Consider the following 19,161-nt stretch of genomic DNA (forward strand, 5'->3'; position numbering starts at 1 on the left):
GGATTAGATACAGGGCCCAGCAGTCAGTATCACACAGGAGAGGATTAGATACACGGCTCAGCAGTCAGTATCACACAGGAGAGGATTAGATACACGGCTCAGCAGTCAGTGTCACACAGGAGAGGATTAGATACAGGGCCCAGCAGACAGTAACACACAGGAGAGGATTAGATACACGGCTCAGCAGTCAGTATCACACAGGAGAGGATTAGATACACGGCTCAGCAGTCAGTGTCACACAGGATAGGATTAGATACACGGCTCAGCAGTCAGTATCACACAGGATAGGATTAGATACATGGCTCAGCAGACAGTATCACACAGGATAGGATTAGATACATGGCTCAGCAGTCAGTATCACACAGGATAGGATTAGATACACGGCTCAGCAGTCAGTATCACACAGGAGAGGATTAGATACACGGCTCAGCAGTCAGTATCACACAGGAGAGGATTAGATACAGGGCCCAGCAGACAGTAACACACAGGAGAGGATTAGATACACGGCTGAGCAGTCAGTATCACACAGGATAGGATTAGATACATGGCTCAGCAGACAGTATCACACAGGATAGGATTAGATACACGGCTCAGCAGTCAGTATCACACAGGATAGGATTAGATACACGGCTGAGCAGTCAGTATCACACAGGATAGGATTAGATACACGGCTCAGCAGTCAGTATCACACAGGATAGGATTAGATACATGGCTCAGCAGACAGTATCACACAGGATAGGATTAGATACACGGCTCAGCAGTCAGTATCACACAGGATAGGATTAGATACACGGCTCAGCAGTCAGTATCACACAGGAGAGGATTAGATACACGGCTCAGCAGTCAGTATCACACAGGAGAGGATTAGATACACGGCTCAGCAGTCAGTATCACACAGGAGAGGATTAGATACACCCTTCTCTCCCGGTGACTCTTGCAGGGAGCCTCCGTCCGGTCAGCACATTACTATGCTCTTACTGTCGGGGGGCGTGGTCTGGATGTTTCTGTCTCGGGGTCACGTGCTTCTGTTTACATGACTGTGCTGTGAGTGGCTGAGGTGACAGCTTGACCAGGCACCGCCCATTGTGATCACACGTGACCGCAGGCTGCAGCCACTCACAGGACGGCCTGTGGTCACATGACTCAGGGTTACTTCATGATCCGCACTTCGGGCGCCGGAGTTTCCGGTGCTGGGATGGGGGAGTGTCCGGTCTATCACGAGCGGCAGCGGCTGGAGCTGTGCGCGATCCACGCGCTGAACAACCTGCTGCAGAGAGCGGAGGTCACACAGCGCCGGGCCGAGGAGATCTGCTGGGGGTGAGAGAGAGCGGGGGGAAGAAGAGAGAGAGCAGGGAGGGAAGAAGAGAGAGCAGGGAGAGAAGAAGAGAGAGAGCAGGGAGGGAAGAAGAGAGGGAAGAAAAGAGAGCAGGGAGGGAAGAGAGGGAAGAAGAGAGAGCAGGGAGGGAAGAAGAGAGGGAAGAAGAGAGCAGGGAGAGAAGAAGAGAGAGAGCAGGGAGGGAAGAAGAGAGGGAAGAAAAGAGAGCAGGGAGAGAAGAAGAGAGAGAGCAGGGAGAGAAGAAGAGAGAGAGCAGGGGGGGGAGAAGAGAGGGAAGAAAAGAGAGCAGGGAGGGAAGAAGAGAGGGAAGAAGAGAGAGCAGGGAGGGAAGAAGAGAGAGCAGGGAGGGAAGAAGGGAGGGAAGAAGAGAGAGAAGGGGGGGAAGAAGAGAGAGAGCAGGGGGGAAGAAGAGAGAGCAGGGAGGGAAGAAGAGAGAGCAGGGAGGGAAGAAGGGAGGGAAGAAGAGAGAGAAGGGGGGGAAGAAGAGAGAGAGCAGGGGGGAAGAAGAGAGAGCAGGGGGGGAAGAAGAGAGAGCAGGGAGGGAAGAAGAGAGAGAAGGGGGGGAAGAAAAGAGAGAGAGCAGGGAGGGAAGAAGAGAGAAGGGGGGAAGAAGAGAGAGCAGGGAGGGAAGAAGAGAGATCAGGGAGAGAAGGAGAGAGAGCAGGGAGGGAAGAAGAGAGAGAGCAGGGAAGAGAGCTGGGAGGGAAGAAGAGAGAGAAGGGGGGGAAGAAGAGAGAGAGCAGGGGGGAAGAAGAGAGAGCAGGGGGGGAAGAAGAGAGAGAGCAGGGGGGGAAGAAGAGAGAGAGCAGGGATGGAAGAAGAGAGAGAGCAGGGATGGAAGAAGAGAGAGAGCAGGGAGGGAAGAAGAGAGAGAGCAGGGGGGAAGAAGAGAGAGAGCAGGGAGGGAAGAAAAGAGAGCAGGGAGAGAAGAAGGGAGGGAAGAAGAGAGCAGGGAGGGAAGAAGAGAGAGAGCAGGGGGGAAGAAGAGAGAGAGCAGGGAGGGAAGAAGAGAGAGAGCAGGGAGGGAAGAAGAGAGGGAAGAAAAGAGAGAGAGCAGGGAGGGAAGAAGAGAGAGCAGGGAGGGAAGAAGGGAGGGAAGAAGGGAGAGAAGGGGGGGAAGAAAAGAGAGAGAGCAGGGAGAGAAGAAGGGAGGGAAGAAGAGAGAGAAGGGGGGAAGAAGAGAGAGCAGGGAGGGAAGAAGAGAGAGAGCAGGGAGAGAAGGAGAGAGAGCAGGGAGGGAAGAAGAGAGAGAGCAGGGAAGAGAGCTGGGAGGGAAGAAGAGAGAGAAGGGGGGGAAGAAGAGAGAGAGCAGGGAGAGAAGGGAGGGAAGAAGAGAGCAGGGAGGGAAGAAGAGAGAGAGCAGGGGGGGAAGAAGAGAGAGAGCAGGGAGGGAAGAAGAGAGAGAGCAGGGAGGGAAGAAGAGAGGGAAGAAAAGAGAGCAGGGAGAGAAGAGAGAGAGCAGGGAGAGAAGAAGGGAGGGAAGAAGAGAGAGCAGGGAGGGAAGAAGAGAGAGCAGGGAGGGAAGAAGGGAGGGAAGAAGAGAGAGAAGGGGGGGAAGAAAAGAGAGAGCAGGGAGAGAAGAAGGGAGGGAAGAAGAGAGAGAAGGGGGGAAGAAGAGAGAGAAGGGGGGAAGAAGAGAGAGAAGGGGGGAAGAAGAGAGAGCAGGGAGGGAAGAAGAGAGAGAGCAGGGAGAGAAGGAGAGAGAGCAGGGAGGGAAGAAGAGAGAGAGCAGGGAAGAGAGCTGGGAGGGAAGAAGAGAGAGAAGGGGGGGGAAGAAGAGAGAGAGCAGGGAGGGAAGAAGAGAGCAGGGAGAGAAGAAGGGAGGGAAGAAGAGAGAGAAGGGGGGGAAGAAGAGAGAGCAGGGGGGGAAGAAGAGAGAGAGCAGGGAGGGAAGAAGAGAGAGCAGGGAGGGAAGAAGAGAGAGCAGGGAGGGAAGAAGAGAGAGCAGGGAGAGAAGGAGAGAGAGCAGGGAGAGAAGGAGAGAGCAGGGAGAGAAGAAGGGAGGGAAGAAGAGAGAGCAGGGAGGGAATAAGAGAGAGAAGGGGAGGAAGAAGAGAGAGAGCAGGGAGGGAAGAAGAGAGAGAGCAGGGAGGGAAGAAGAGAGAGAGCAGGGAGAGAAGGAGAGAGAGCAGGGAGGGAAGAAGAGAGAGAGCAGGGAGGGAAGAAGAGAGAGCAGGGAGGGAAGAAGAGGGAGCAGGGAGGGAAGACGAGAGAGAGCAGGGAGGGAAGAAGAGAGAGAGCAGGGAGAGAAGGAGAGAGAGCAGGGAGGGAAGAAGAGAGAAGGGGGGGAAGAAGAGAGAGAGAAGGGGGGGAAGAAGAGAGAGAGAGAATGGGGGGAGAAGAGAGAGAGCAGGGGGAAGAAGAGAGATCAGGGAGAGGAGAGAGAGAGAAGGGGGGAAGAAGAGAGAGAAGGGGGGGAAGAAGAGAGAGAAGGGGGGGAAGAAGAGAGAGCAAGGGGGGAAGAAGAGAGAGAGCAGGGGGGAAGAAGAGAGAGAGCAGGGGGGAAGAAGAGAGAGAGCAGGGGGGGAAGAAGAGAGAGAGCAGGGGGGGAAGAAGAGAGAGAGCAGGGGGGGAAGAAGAGAGAGAGCAGGGGGGGAAGAAGAGAGAGAGCAGGGAGAGAAGAAGAGAGAGAGCAGGGAGAGAAGAGAGAGAGCAAGGAGGGAAGAGAGCAGGGGGAGGAGAGGAGGGAGAGAAGAAAAGAGAGCAGGGAGGGAAGAAGAGATAATGAGCAGGGAGAGAGGAGAGCAGGGAAGAGAGAGCTGGGAGGTAATAGAGAACAGGTAGTGGGGAGACAGAGTAGGGAGGAGACTGCTGGACATGGCGGATTAGACTGCTTGGTTATTTGCATTTTATTTCCAGGTTGTCTCCGAATTCGGTGATAAATCCGCATCGCAGTTTCCTCGGCACCGGTAACTATGACGTCAATGTCATCATGGCGGCGCTGCAGACTCTGGACTACGCTGCCGTGTGGTGGGATAAGAGGAGGTGATGACGGACCCCCGCCCTGACCATAGAGATTTGCATTCGGGCAGCTTTAGTTCTGGGCGGGACTGTGCCGGCCCCTGAGGGTCTCTAAGCTCCGCCTCTTCCCCTCGCAGGTCTCTGGACATTTTGGCCTTGAATGAAATCTTCGGCTTCATCCTGAACATCCCGTCGCCCATCTCCCTGGGGTTCCTGTCTCTCCCGATCACCCGCAAACACTGGATCGCTGTGCGCCAGATCGGCGGTGTCTACTACAACCTCGACTCCAAGCTGAAGTCTCCGCTGCGGCTCGGTGGCCCCCGGGAGCTGAGGTGAGTGATGGCCGCCTCCCAGGAGACATAAGAGGGGCACTCTTCCTGGAGAATGCCCCAGACCCCCCGACTACTGAGTTGTAGAGGCCAGCACCCTTTAGTGCTCCAGCTGGAGTTCCCATGACGTTCCATGTTGTGGCCCTGACTTGTGATGAGTGACGACATTGTGGCTCCCTGGGGGCCGGTGTGAGCGCACAGCGTTTGGTTGAATGCTCCACGCACCTCCGGAGCTGTAGTTGTAATTCTGCCGTCCTCTTGTTGCCTCTCATTCTGCTGCTTTCTATAGTTTCACTGATGGGTAATATAATGTATGTGAAGCCCACAGGGTGATGGGGGGGATCTCTATGGCTCCGCCCCATTGTCACTTATTCTGTGTGAGCAGCAGGTGGCGCTGCTGTAATGACAGTATGTATCGGCCTCGTTCATTTGGTGTTTAACCCTTTCTGCCACCAGGGATTTCCTGCAGGGCTGCATCTCCCGGGGAAGCTGCGAGATCCTCCTGGTCGTGACGAAGGACGTGGAGGAATCTCGCCTGTGGATGAACGAAAGTGACCAAACCTCGTGAGCCGGACTCCACCCAAAGACTTTACCGCCATAACCCTGGCGTCTATTTATTGGGGACCCCCCACCCCGTCTTCCTGATCAGGTCACCTCCGCGTCATGGATGGAATCTCCCATCATCCTGAGCCTCGTACTGATATGCACTACTCTGATGCCTTAATGCCGCTTGTTATCTTTTATTGTTTTTTTTTTTACCAGGTGCTGAATATTAATATATTACACGAACGTCGCTACTTTATGCTAATTCCATTAAAGACTTTTTATATACGAGCAGCAGACTCCGCCCCTGTATTCTGCGACTAAACGATACACGACCACGAGGCCGGACTGTAGATTTCCTCCTGTGTTTTTTTTTTTTTTTCTTGTTTTGTTTTTTTTACGTTGGTTGAGAGAAAAAGCAAAACTTATGTGCATAAAACTGTAACAATGACCTGACGCCAGGTGGCGCTGTGTAGTTAAGCCCCATTTCACAGGTAGGGAGTTGTCGCCACCTGGTGACTGATGTCATGTATCGCAGCCATAAAAACAAGTCACGGCACAGAATGTTAGAAATTCTTTTCCTTGGAGCAAAAAGAAGTTGAATATTTTATTAAAATTGTCATTTACAAGAGATTGTGTACAAGTGGATACATTTCATGGTGGAGGAGAATTAGAAATCTCTCTCAACTCTAGAAAAGAAAGGTGGTTCTGAAGTTCTTCATCTATTGTTCTTTCTCCATTATGTACTTCATACCTAGAAAAATGGAAAAAGCAAAAGTGAAGATGTGTGCTGCCAAATACACCAGGAGATCAACGACTTATTGAAGAGAGTGGAACTTTTTATTTTATTTTTTTTTAGTCTTTGCACTTAATATACTTAACCCTTTAATGACCACAGGTATTTTTGCATTTTCATTTTTCTCTCCCCTTCTTCCCAGAGCTATAACTTTTTTTTGTCGAAATGGTCATGTGAGGACTTGCTTTTTGCGGGACGAGTTGTACTTTTGAATGAAGCCAGTGGTTTTAACACATCGTGTACTGGGAAGCAGAAAACAAATTCCAAGTGCGTTGAAATTGCAAGAAACAAGTGCGCCATTTTCCGTTACCTGTAGCGTCTCCATTTTTCCTGATCTCGGGGTTGGGTGGGGAGTTATTTTTTGCACGCCGAGCTGACGTTTTCAGTGATACCATTTTGGTGCAGATAGGATCTTTTGATCGCCCGTTAATGTTGCGGTAACCAAAAACATGTAATTCTGGAGTTTTTACCTTTTTCTTCCTGGTTGCGCTGTTTGGCGATCGGGTTCTTTTTTTATATTGATAAATCGGGCGATTCTGAATGCGGCGATACAAAATGTATATTTGATTTTTTTATTTTATGGGGGTTGTTTGAACTTTTTATTTATTTTTTTTAAATTTTCACTTCCTTCAATAGTCTTCATGGGAGACTAGAAGCTGCCATAACAAAATTGGCTCAGCGACGTACAGGCAATGATCACATCACCTGTATGGAGCAAAATGACTTGCTATGAGCGCCAACCACCGGGCGGCGCTCCTAGCAATCCGGCAGTGACAACCATCGAGGTCTGCTGGAGATCTCTGGTTGTCATGCTGACCCATCGTGACGAGGTCACCGATGAGCGGGATTTCCGGCGTTCTTGCCGGAAGCGTGAGTTAAATGCTGCTGTCAGAGATTGAGAGAAACAGAAAAGCACAATAAAACAAACGTATAAAAATACTCTGCTGTAAGAGCAAGTGCTAGTAAAAAGTGCTGGTGTGAACACTGTCCTACAGACTTGTTCCTGTGTGCATGGCCCATGTGTTTGTATTCAATTTGTCAGATTGACCGCGGCATTTATTTAACAGGTTAACCGCAGCGGCTGGATCACGATTCCACCCGCGGCTGTTGCGGGCACATGTCAGCTGTTCAAAACAAATGACGTGCCGGGAAAGAGGTGGACTCCTCACTGGAGCTCACATTAAAGTGAGGGTGTCAGACATCGGTCAGAAAGGGGTTAAAAGAACATCTGAGGCAGTATATACAGTGACCCCGGTTTAGCTGGTAATCTGGGGAAAGGGTCCTTAAAAAAAAAATAATGTATATATATATATTATGGGTTGTGATTGGACATAAACTGCAACCGAAATTTGCTCCTGTTGACAACTCCACCGCGCACGAGACTCCTGCTTGTTTTATACTCACTGCCAAGAGTTGGAGCATGAGAATAATCTACTGGAAAATGAAATGTGACTCCTGGATGTAGCTGAATGGTGAAGGAAGCCGCAGGCGTTTTTATTTAAAGCAGGGCCACTACCCTTCACAGAGATGTAGACTTCAGTCTAAACAGAGGATTTACATAGGTTCCCATTCAGATGGAGACTGCAGTCTAAGTGAGGATTGGCATTAGGTTAGGGTCCTGGAAAACGAGAAATGCCTTACCGTGGCTTCGAGGTACACATAAATTGGCCATATTATGCACTAAACTTTCTCAATTTTTCATACTTCTAATGCAGTAATGCAATTCATTTTTCATATTTCATGTTTGCATGTTATGGCGCTACAGTGTGCTTCCTTTTTTGTTTGAATGTATATGAGTTGGTGACTCTAGGTTAAGCACCTGTTCACACTATGCTTATGCTTGGATGTGACGGTCAGTTTTTGAAATTGGTGACAAAAACAGTCCAGAAGGAAAGTAATAATCCATCCTCAATCTACAGACAGGGAGCTCCCCCTAGTGGAGGCTGCAGACAGGATCTTATGTATCTCTGTATACAGGGAGCTCCCCCTAGTGGAGGCTGCAGACAGGATCTTATCATGTATCTCTGTATACAGAGAGCTCCCCCTAGTGGTGGCTGCAGACAGGATCTTATGTATCTCTGCATACAGGGAGCTCCTAGTAGTGGCTGCAGACAGGATCTTATCATGTATCTCTGTATACAGGGAGCTCCTCCTAGTGGTGGCTGCAGACAGGATCTTATCATGTATCTCTGTATACAGAGAGCTCCCCCTAGTGGTGGCTGCAGACAGGATCTTATCATGTATCTCTGTATACAGGGAGCTCCCCCTATTGGAGGCTGCAGACAGGATCTTATCATGTATCTCTGTATACAGATAGCTCCCCCTAGTGGTGGCTGCAGACAGGATCTTATCATGTATCTCTATACAGAGAGCTCCCCCTAGTGGTGGCTGCAGACAGGATCTTATCATGTATCTTTGTATACAGGGAGCTCCCCCTAGTGGTGGCTGCAGACAGGATCTTATCATGTATCTCTGTATACAGAGAGCTCCCCCTAGTGGTGGCTGCAGACAGGATCTTATGTATCTCTGTATACAGGGAGCTCCCCTAGTGGTGGATACAGACAGGATCTTATCATGTATTTCTGTGTACAGGGAGCTCCCCCTAGTGGTGGCTACAGACAGGATCTTATCATGTATCTCTGTATTGTATACAGGGAGCGCCTCCTAGTGGTGGCTGCAGACAGGATCTTATCATGTATCTCTGTATACAGGGAGCTCCCCCTAGTGGTGGCTACAGACAGGATCTTATCATGTATCTCTATATACAGAGATCTCCCCCTAGTGGTGGCTGCAGACATGATCTTATCATGTATCTCTATATACAGGGAGTTCCCCCTAGTGGTGACTGCAGACAGGATCTTATCATGTATCTCTGTATACAGGGAGCTCCCCCTAGTGGTGACTGCAGACAGGATCTTATGTATATATACAGGGAGCTCCCCCTAATGGTGACTGCAGACAGGATCTTATCATGTATCTCTGTATACAGGGAGCTCCCCCTAGTGGTGACTGCAGACAGAATCTTATCATGTATCTATACAGGGAGCTCCCCCTAGTGGTGGCTGCAGACAGGATCGTATCATGTATCCCTGTATACAGCGAGCTCCCCCTAGTGATGACCGCAGACAGGATCATATCATGTATCTCTGCATACAGGGAGCTCCCCCTAGTGGTGGCTGCAGACAGAATCTTATGTTTCTCTGTATACAGAGAGCTCCCCCTAGTGGTGGCTGCAGACAGGATCTTATCATGTATCTGTATACAGGGAGCTCCCCCTAGTGGTGACTGCAGACAGGATCTTATCATGTTTCTCTGTATACAGAGAGCTCCCCCTAGTGGTGGCTGCAGACCGGATCTTATCATGTATCTCTGTATACAGGGAGCTCCCCCTAGTGGTGGCTGCAGACAGGATCTTATGTATCTCTGTATACAGGGAGCTCCCCCTAGTGGTGACTGCAGACAGGAGCATATCATGTATATCTGCATACAGGGAGCTCCCCCTAGTGGTGACTGCAGACAGGATCTTATCATGTTTCTCTGTATACAGGGAGCTCCCCCTAGTGGTGGCTGCAGACAGGATCTTATGTGCCTCTGTATACAGAGAGCTCCCCTAGTGGTGGCTGCAGACAGGATCTTATCATGTATCGCTGTATACAGGGAGCTCCCCCTAGTGGTGACTGCAGACAGGAACTTATGTTTCTCTGTATACAGAGAGCTCCCCCAAGTGGTGGCTGCAGACAGGATCTTATCATGTATCTATCACTGGTATATGAAGGTGGCTGTTTGCTGTGATAGTGATAAGGATATACTCAGATATGTGTCAGTCTGTGGAGCATGTCATGATTTCCAAGAAAATGTATATGACCCGGCGATGAAGAATCCGCTGCACCCTCAGAGATCATGATTAAGGCCTTTGTCACAGGCCAAAACATGTTGGTTCTAGATGTCCACTGGTTGGTCTGACTGCGTATAACTGTGCTCTTTTCTATCTTTTAAATATTTCCAATAAAACTGAAGTTTTCTATACAAGACCTCTGAAGATGCAGCGGATTCTTCATCGCCGGGTCATATACATTTTCTTTAATTTCACTGCTGTGGCTGCCGAGCCGTGACCCTGGCTGACGGACAGATCCCTGGAGTGAGACGAGGATGGTGATGTCACAATCCAGGTTGGGTCTGACAGATTAAATGCACAAAGTAACCTTTTTTTTTCCTTTGGCTGTGTGCCAAAGGTGGTTTTGCCCCCAGTGGCCATTAGGGTCATTGCACTGTGGTGATTTCAGTTGTAGTTTTCCCCACGGTGGCCATTAGGGTCATTGCACTCTGGTTACCTTAATTTGTGCACATAATTATGTAACAGGTGTGATTGCTCTATAAAAAGAGTATCCGGTGTGTTAATCACTGTTGGTGATAAGTTTCTCATTTGCAAGCAAGCCTGGGTAAAGAATGGAGCTGAAGGAGAGTCACTGGCAGCCCAGTCAGAGTGCTGGAGTAGCAGCTATGGTGTCTGCAAGGAGGGCTGGCATGGATTGGTCGAGTGTCAGCTATGGTGTCTGCAAGGAGGGCTGGCATTGCTTGGTGGAGTGGCAGCTATGGTGTAGAGCTGCACTCAGAATGCTGGACTCGGTTGCGGAAAGCTGGACTCAAAATGTTGGAATCTTTGGCAGAAAAGCTGGACTCATTTGCTGGACTCTGCTTCTGGACAGCTGCATGCAGGTGTGGACTCTGTTTGCTCCAAGGCTGCACTGTGGTGTTGAGAAGATCCGTTGCTGGACAGTGCACCCAGATGTTGGACTCGGTGGAGGAAAATATGCACGCAGGTGGTGGGCTCTGTTGCTGGGAGCGTAAGCAACTGAGCAAAGCTCAGTGGTATTCCCCTGTTATGTCACTTTTCCTTGTGTGTGTTTAGTGCAGTGGTGGGATTAGTTTCCGCACCGACCAATTCCCTAGTGAGGGTTTAGGTGCAGAGCGAGTCAGGGATTTTAGGTTCCTGATCGGCGCCCGGTGCAGATCCAGCCTAGGGAACGTTAGGAGTGTAGACACTGACTCAGGGCAGTGCAGGAGGTCTCCACTTCCCTGTTCCCTATCGCAGGGCCACCATTGTTAACGTTACCCAGGTTTTCCCTAATCACTTGTCTTATTGTATTAGTTACCGGCCTGCGGGCCGCGTCACATAGGACAATTACACGTGCCGCGTCCTGTCATATAAGTTACCGGCCTGCTGGCCGTGTCACTCAGGACGGGGCACGTGACAAGTGAGCTGACTAAAATTTTTCTTATTTATTGTTAAGCTATGCCATGATTTGTGTCGGCTCTATGCTATGTGCGTTCATCCTGACTGTGGCCCTCTTATTAGGGGCCCGATAGCAATGCTGTCTCTATGCTAAATCTCCGCTTGGTTGATTCGGCAGCATCCTTGTCACTTTGCTACGCACCGGGTTCTGGCAGGACGTGCCGCTGCAGGTGTTTTGGCAGCACTTCTGTTCACCCTCACAGTTGTTATCGGAGCCGCAGTGTTTGGTTTGGTCGCAGGTTGTCCCATCGACAATCTCAGGAGAACGGCAGGAGCCAGGTTTATCTGGGGAGGAATGAAGACGGCGCAATCACAGTGGGTCGGTGCTATGGTCTCCCGGTTGGACAGTCGGGTTCCTACTCACCGTCTGGCATCTGACACTGAAATCCGTCACAGGATGTCTTACAACACTTGCGATTGCCTTCACATTCAGAGTCATCGGAGCATCTTTTGACACAGATCCCAAGAGACATATCACGGATAGTCGGGCACGTTCCTGGCTTAGCTGAAAGGATTAAATTAAAGAAATGAACATCTTCGCGGCACGGACCCCATCGCCTGTCTTATCCCCTGAGCTTAGGATTAATGAATGAATGGAGCTTGCACCTGTGGTGCATCCTATTGGTCAGCACAGCTGCTTTTTGCGGAGAGGTTTGTTTGCATGGTCCCGCGAGGGTGGGGTAATATCTATACACACAAAGCCACGCCCATTTACCTAAAACTCGCCCCTAGAGGTCACAGCTCAACAGTGAAGTTTATACACCCAATGGCTTCCTCCTGACAACCTGCAACACTGTTGAAGCATCTGCACGTGTTGTGATATCAGTCTCTACAGCAGCGCCGTGTGCTCAGGAGCCGGGGGGTTAAGCGGGTTTTTGGCAATCATCTTTTGAAGGTCTGGCCTGAACATTCCCATCACAAGAGAGAACTCGACTGGTGAAATCCAACAGAAAATCCATCTCTTTACCTTCAAGAAATACAGAATGACAGCGTCCGTCATATCGGCCTCCACATGCGGCCAACACGTCACCGCGAGACCCCCAGCACCAATGCTGGACATGAGAGCTCAGCGCTGGGGCCACATGAGGGGTACCCAACATTACAGACCTTCTCTAAAGATGGGTCCCAGCCTCTCCCTGATGGTTGGAGGACGGACAGTTTTTTGAATCTACATTTCCAGAACAGATTTACCGGCAGCCGATTCATCAGCGACATAAGACCCTCAATAAGTCATTGCTTGTTCTCCCAAATAGTCCAAGACCCAAAGTTACTGAGACATCTGCTAAAAAGGGTTAGGGACATCGGATGGAAACAGAACGAGGGATTATTAGGACAACTGAAGGTCATCACCCAACAGGACTGGAATCGTGCATATTAGAATAGATAAAGGGTTAATTATCTGTAGAACTCCAGAACTCCAACAGAAAAATAAATGTCCTAATTATCCAATTGTTCTGCGATATTCAATTTATAGAAGAGGCGTAACTCCAAATATCCCCAATGGCGCCCAAAGATTATTGCTGCCCATGGGGGTGACGGCGCCCGTCCGGTCTGATCCCACATAAGAGCAGTCAGTGCCCGGACTGCCCCCTGTATAACAAGGACCAGAACTGGACATGGAGCAATGGAAGGAGGAGGCCTTGTGTGAGGAATAGATGGCACCAGGACGCACTATGGGCAGAGAGAAAGCTGGCGGAGGGTGGTGTGACGGGGGCCACGCTCTGCGGGCATCGTATCAGGTACCCAGACATTGCGCAGCCCCCCCTTTATGGCAGCGCGATTCCCTAATGGTAGGTCAGGAATGGTCTGAGGATTGAGGTGATGGTTTCTCTCCAGATCTGTCATCAGAGGATGTTTGTGCCGCAGCCAGGAGCGCAGGGATACTGCACCATCAGGGGGTGCAGCCCACAGCATCATGCTGCCAGAATAAGACCCCATGGCTCCAGGTCACTCCACCCCACAAGCAAAGCAGCAATGGCCTCCACAAGGCACCAACACCAAGTGAAAGACGCTAAACCCATCACCTTCCACATGGTCTCAGACATAGGGCGCAGTCAGATGGCCGTGTAACATGGATGATGATCGCATCGCAGTGCTCGGACTGGCTGGCGGCTCTCCTGACCCTGCATAGAATACATGCTGTCACACTCAGGTCAGGAGAGCCACCGGCCAGTCCGAGCACTGCGATGCGATCGTCATCCATGTTATACGGAGGTCTAACTGCGCCCTGAGAGGAAAAATAGGCAGAAACCCCCGGAGTCTCCTGTCCATTTATAAACCCTTTGGTCACATGGAAAAAAAGAGGCGACGGTGTGCCCTGTGCTTTAGGTGGATGTACGAGGTCAGGGACCCGCCAGGAGTCGCACATTTTTGTGGATCCGCCGTGGTTCAATGTCGAGTTGTGGATGTGCATTCAGGGATCCTACAGTTATAATGCACAGGATCTGCGGCCGATCCCACCGGATTTCTGCAGAGGAACCTGGAGTCCGGGAGTATTTGTAAGTAAAAACCCACGAGTGGAAAAGTATAATAGAAACTCGTCACCACTTCTGCATTTTTCCCCCACTGCTGGTTTTGGCTACAAATACTGATGTAAAAGACTGACCAAATACTGATTGTGTGAACGTGGCCTTGATCTTATGGCTGATCAGACGCTCATACACCGCAGAACTTTCTCTGTAGCCGCAGAGATTGTACTAGATCCCACATCCACAACCTGACATCAACAACTTGTGTATTATTCCAGGAGGGGCACAGATATAAGCGTCCGATTCCCACCTGCCACAAACTCTCTGGTACCATGAGACCCTTGTGTCGGACCCCTGGGAGACATTGGGGGTCAGGCAGCGACCTGTAGGATCCGCTCGGCTCCTAATACGGAAACTTTCTATTTACATTGTAACCGAACAGTAAACAAATGTAACAGAATGTAACAAGATGTAACAAGAGGTGACGTTCCCCCGGGACAGGACAATGGAGGTCTGTGGGCCTTACCTTCAGCCGTGGGCACCTCTGCCCCACGGACACACGTCAGTCCCAGCAGCAGTGCCAGCAGGAGGTAGCGCCTCATTGTTCTGCTTGCGGCTCTGGGTACACAGCAATCCCTGCAAATCACCCAAATAGCATTTAAATGTGAGGCGGTGCAGGAGGAGCGGCCGGGGTGGGGTCTGTGGATGGGACGGACCCTGACACCTGCTACCTGCAGCCCCGAGCAACTTCAGGAAAGAATCAGAAAAGTTTCCAAACTTAGACAAAGTATCCGCCGGGATCAGACGGCAAAAACGGAAAGAAATGCAACGTCTCAGAGGGACCAGTGTCGGACTGGGGTGCCTAGGGCCCACCAGTAACATTGACTTTGGGGGGGCCAACTTTTCACCTTCATACAAATATCACACGACCCTCATTCACAAATTTACCTCTATATATAATAATAAACTGGATAGTTAGGTGGATGAGATGCTGCATTGTTCTGTACAGAGTAAATCAAGTGAGTTATGCCAGGTATTGACCCTACAATGGGGTTGGGGGCCCAGATCTGCACAAGGGCCCACCGGTGGATTCCCCTGTTACCCTGTGGACCAGTCTGAGCCTGTCTGGGACATCCAGATCTATGGGATCCTGCGGTCACAAAGAGCAAAAGGCTCAATGTACTGACCTCACCCTGTGTCCACAGACCTGGCCCGAGTACAGAGGCTTGTATGTCCCCAAAACGCAGCACCTGGGGCATATCATACTGGGAGTTGTAGTTCCACAGCCAGTGGTGTAACTTGAAACTTGTGGGTCCCAATGAAAAAGCTCCAAGAAACTTATTATTGGTCTTTTCTTATAGGCTAAGGGCTCCTTAAGCTCCAGGGCCCGGGTGCCATTGCGACCCCTGCACCTATCGTAGTTATGCCCCTGCCCACAGCTGGAGAGACGCAGGTTATCTGGGGCAGACAGACCATTGGTGCAAACTGTGCTGCCGCCCAGGGGCCAAAGCCCAGTCCAAAGCAGGACTTGTGCACTATGAGGAGCTCTAGGACTGCAGAGGCACCTGTCCTCCTGTCTGTGTCCTGTAGACCCCATTATCACCTGGCCGGGGCTCAGGGGCTTTGCGCTTCCTTCACTCTGGTTACATCCATATCCATTTGCTGTAGACATTGGATTCAGTAAACCACATTGATCAGATGTGAGGGACTACAACTCCCAGCATTTCAATGAGACTTCTTCACCACCATCTGCTGGTCACAGTTGGTAATTACAACTCAATCTCCAGATATGTGTGATTGGAGCAGCGCTGTAGGTTTTGGGGCCCAGATGCCCCCTGAGAAGAGAGCGACGCAGACCTGTGATTGTTTGGTGCAGATTTATGTATTAGACCCCAATTATGTTTGAGAAGCCACTTAGACCTCCCCAATCGATGGGGGGCAGTAATATAACCAGAAGTGTGTGTACCCCAGTGCAAAATGCCCAGCAGGAACCCAACTACCATGGGTCTTCTCAAATGGCCAATATCTTATTTACCCACAGGGTCCAGGTGCACCCTCTATAGTTACACCCCCAGTAGGGGGCACCAGGGGGTCCGGTGATTTCACGGCTTGGTGTATCTTGTATTCTCCTGAACAATTGTGTTGTTCAGGGAGATCTGGGGGTCCGCTCGCCCCAAAAGGGGCTCCAGAAGAAATCTGCAGTCTGTCCATAGTCAATTAAAGGGCCGCTCCGGATCCGCATGATATTCTTGGTCCTGGTGCAGGAATTGCAGGGACAGATGTCCCATAAAATTACTTTCCCCTACTGTCCCCCCATCTCGCTGCATGAGGCGCACAGATTTCGTATCCTCAGCGTTGTGCTCACTGTCGCCCCCTACTGAGTAACGCTCAGTGTACAAGCTGCCAAGGACCGCGGGGGAGGGGAAGTGACACCTAATCTATGCCTATTTCTAGCCAAAGTGGTTGTCACTAATCCCCTCCTCCAAGGATCACACATTCCTGTATCTGCGGCTGCTCTTATTGGACCGGACACTGTGGTAAGAGACTCGGAAACACTGAAGCAATGTCTGCAGCTGTGTGCGGCCCGGGGCAGTGACGCACCTCCATGGGAATGCTCTGAATCACTCTACTGGGAAGCAATGGTGACAAACTGGTAAAAAGTTGCACAACTGGAGTTATAGAAAGATGGCGTCATGTGACCTGTGCCGGGCGCCATCGCGTGCAACGTCTTCATGCAATGAAGCCAAAATTGTGACAAATAGAAATGAAATCTTCCTTGTATGATTCGCTCCTCTATCATCCACTGCTGACATTGGCATCGATCCGAGTGACAACGACCAGCGGCTCAGAAGTGCCCGACGTGAGAGTGGTGAGGAGACACACAAGGGCAGGAGCGTCATGCGTTGCGGACACGTTCCGCTGCACATCCCATGTGTTCATCACTGTATGAAGTTTGTGGCAATTCTGACGCATTTCGCGCCTTCATTCTCACTTTCTGCTCCTTTTCACCATCGTCGTCGTGTTTAGAGTCGCGGAAAGTTCTCTGACAGATTCATGATTTGCGCAGATTTTGGTGCAATTTTACAAATTAAAACCAAATACTGATGACAATTGCAACAAATTTACCCTTCATTGTGCGTCTTCAGAAATTGGTTGGGATTTAGGCTGCTGACCTGCGTTTCCAGTCCTCGACGGCGTCTTGTTCCCGTTCCGCTCAGTCATTGCTGATATAAGTGGATCTGCTGGATCCATTAGATACCAGGTGTCGGCTGAGCCGCTGTTTCTCTGTTACACAGCACAGGTTTCTCTATTGTCAGGAGCTGATCAGTTGGCTCCTCGGCTTATAGACCCGAGATCACCAGTAAAGTCTCCACCAACGTCACCTATTTGTGGTTGCTGTGATGATAAATTATGTTCCCCAGACGCCAAACACCAAAGCTGGCAATGTCCACGGCCCCGGAGTACAAACCCCACCTGGCGGCTGCGCACACATCTGATCCTGGCAGTCCGAGGCACTGAAGTCCACTCCAACTGCCCAGGGGCGTCCTGGGAACAGAAGAACCTGTATTGACTGTACCCAGGAGCCTTCATCTTCTTGTGCCTAAAATGTCTACATTGCAGCCATAAATCAGGGCATGGAGCCCTGTACTTGTCTACAGGATATGGCCACAAAAAGCTGCCGGACACAGGATCATTCACCCCCAAAAGTGCATCTCCATAGATGTGTTCTCAAAGGGAAGATCCAGGTCCTTCTATCCTCCTCCAGATCCCTCTGTCTCCTCCAGACTGCTTTATCCCCTTATCCAGGCCCCTCGTCCCTTTCCAAAATACTCTGTTCTCTTCCCCAGACCCCGCTGTCTACTCATGTAAATCTGTCCCTTTCAGATACCTCTGTCCCCCTCCAGACCCTTCTGTCCCCCTCCAGACCCCTCCGGCTCCTCCAGATTCCTCTTCCCTTTCCAGAATACTGTGTTCCCTTCCCCAGACCCCACTGTCTCCTCATGTACATTTGTCCCTTTCAGACCCCTCTGTCCCCTCCAGACCCCTTTGTTCCCTCCCGACCACTCTATTTCCTCCAGACCCTTATTTTCCCTCCAGACCCCTCTGGCTTCTCCAGACTCCTCGTCCATTTCCAGAATACCCAGTTCCCTTACCCAGACCCCACTGTCTCCTCATGTATATCTGTCCCCTCCAGACCCCTTTGTCCCCCACAGGACCTTTCTGTCTCCTCATGTACATGTCCCCTGCAGACCCCTCTGTCTCCTCCAGACCCCTTTGTTCTCTCCAGACCCTCTATTCTTCACTAGACTTCGCTGTCCTCCGTATACATCTTTTCCTCTTATAGACCCTCCATCCCCAGCAGACCCCTCTGTTCCTCTTACAGACCCCTCCATCCCCTGCAGACCCCTCTGTTCCTCTTATAGACCCTTCCATCTCCTGCAGACCCCTCTGTTCCTCTTACAGACCCCTCCATCCCCAGCAGACCCCTCTGTTCCTCTTACAGATCCTTCCATCCCCAGCAGACCTCCCTGTTCCTCTTACAGACCCCTCCATCCCCAGCAGACCCCTCTGTTCCTCTTACAGACCCCTCCATCCCCAGCAGACCCCTCTGTTCCTCTTACAGATCCTTCATCCCCTGCAGACCCCTCTGTTCCTCTTACAGACCCTTCCATCCCCTGCAGACCCCTCTGTTCCTCTTACAGACCCCTCCATGCCCTGCAGACCCCTCTGTTCCTCTTGCAGGCCCCTGCAGACCCCTCAGTCCATCCCTGTTCTTCTCCAGGGTCCTCTAGCCATATTTTATCATCTCTTAATCAGGCTTGTGGATATCCAGAAAACTCGATGGTTCTTTTTTTTGACATTTGCTTTGGGGGAACAGCCAGGACACTTCCTTATGTATCAGATGGTTGGGTGACAGTGGGTTTGGAAAACAACATGGGCCACCATTACGCTGCCGTTGCACTCGGGTGTTTGTGGTGGGTCGCACTGTTGTGTCCCCCAGTTTGTGCACTGCAGACCAGTTATAGTTTTAATCACGGCCGTGACCTCTGAGTAGTGTCTGTCACTGATATTCCCACCATAGTCCCCCTATATTACATCACACGTCTCTGCCGTGACCCTGCGCTGCCCGATATCCCAACAAGAGCCCAATCAGCAGCCGCTCCAATACACAAATCTCCTCCTGGACCAATCACTACCGTGTCAGGCAGAAACTACCACAGATAGGACCATTGATGGTCCTCAGACTGGATTCTCAGGAGCCTCATGAAAAAGCAGCACAATATGGGCACCGCAGTAATATGCAGCCTGCGCAATGACTCGCGATACTGGATTAATGCAGAATTCCCTCCGCTTTGCATCTTCTTCTTGATGTTTCCTTCTCCTTTCCGTTTTATAGCAGAACATATCATAGAGCATTAAGTCAACAGCCGTCT

General features: G+C 50.7%; 2 protein-coding genes across 2 annotated transcripts; one reads left to right on the forward strand and one right to left on the reverse strand.

The window, feature by feature from the left end:
* Positions 1-1,123: 1,123 nt before the first annotated feature.
* On the forward strand, positions 1,124-5,460 carry JOSD2 (Josephin domain containing 2). The gene is made up of 4 exons (XM_073564534.1): positions 1,124-1,317; positions 4,196-4,321; positions 4,435-4,629; positions 5,083-5,460. The coding sequence occupies exons 1-4, from the start codon at positions 1,139-1,141 to the stop codon at positions 5,192-5,194; spliced, it is 612 nt and encodes a 203-aa protein (XP_073420635.1). The 5' UTR covers positions 1,124-1,138; the 3' UTR covers positions 5,195-5,460.
* Positions 5,461-5,735: 275 nt separating this feature from the next.
* LOC141077541 (waprin-Phi2-like) lies at positions 5,736-14,369 on the reverse strand. Its single transcript, XM_073564535.1, has 4 exons — positions 14,253-14,369; positions 11,623-11,763; positions 11,401-11,543; positions 5,736-5,923 (listed from the first exon to the last, which is right to left on the reverse strand). The coding sequence occupies exons 1-4, from the start codon at positions 14,326-14,328 to the stop codon at positions 5,918-5,920; spliced, it is 366 nt and encodes a 121-aa protein (XP_073420636.1). The 5' UTR covers positions 14,329-14,369; the 3' UTR covers positions 5,736-5,917.
* Between the last annotated feature and the right edge of the window lie 4,792 nt (positions 14,370-19,161).

This window comes from Dendrobates tinctorius, unplaced genomic scaffold (assembly GCF_039654945.1).
Source record: "Dendrobates tinctorius isolate UK_male_01 unplaced genomic scaffold, ASM3965494v1 ptg000455l, whole genome shotgun sequence".
NCBI classification, from domain to species: Eukaryota; Metazoa; Chordata; class Amphibia; order Anura; family Dendrobatidae; genus Dendrobates; species Dendrobates tinctorius.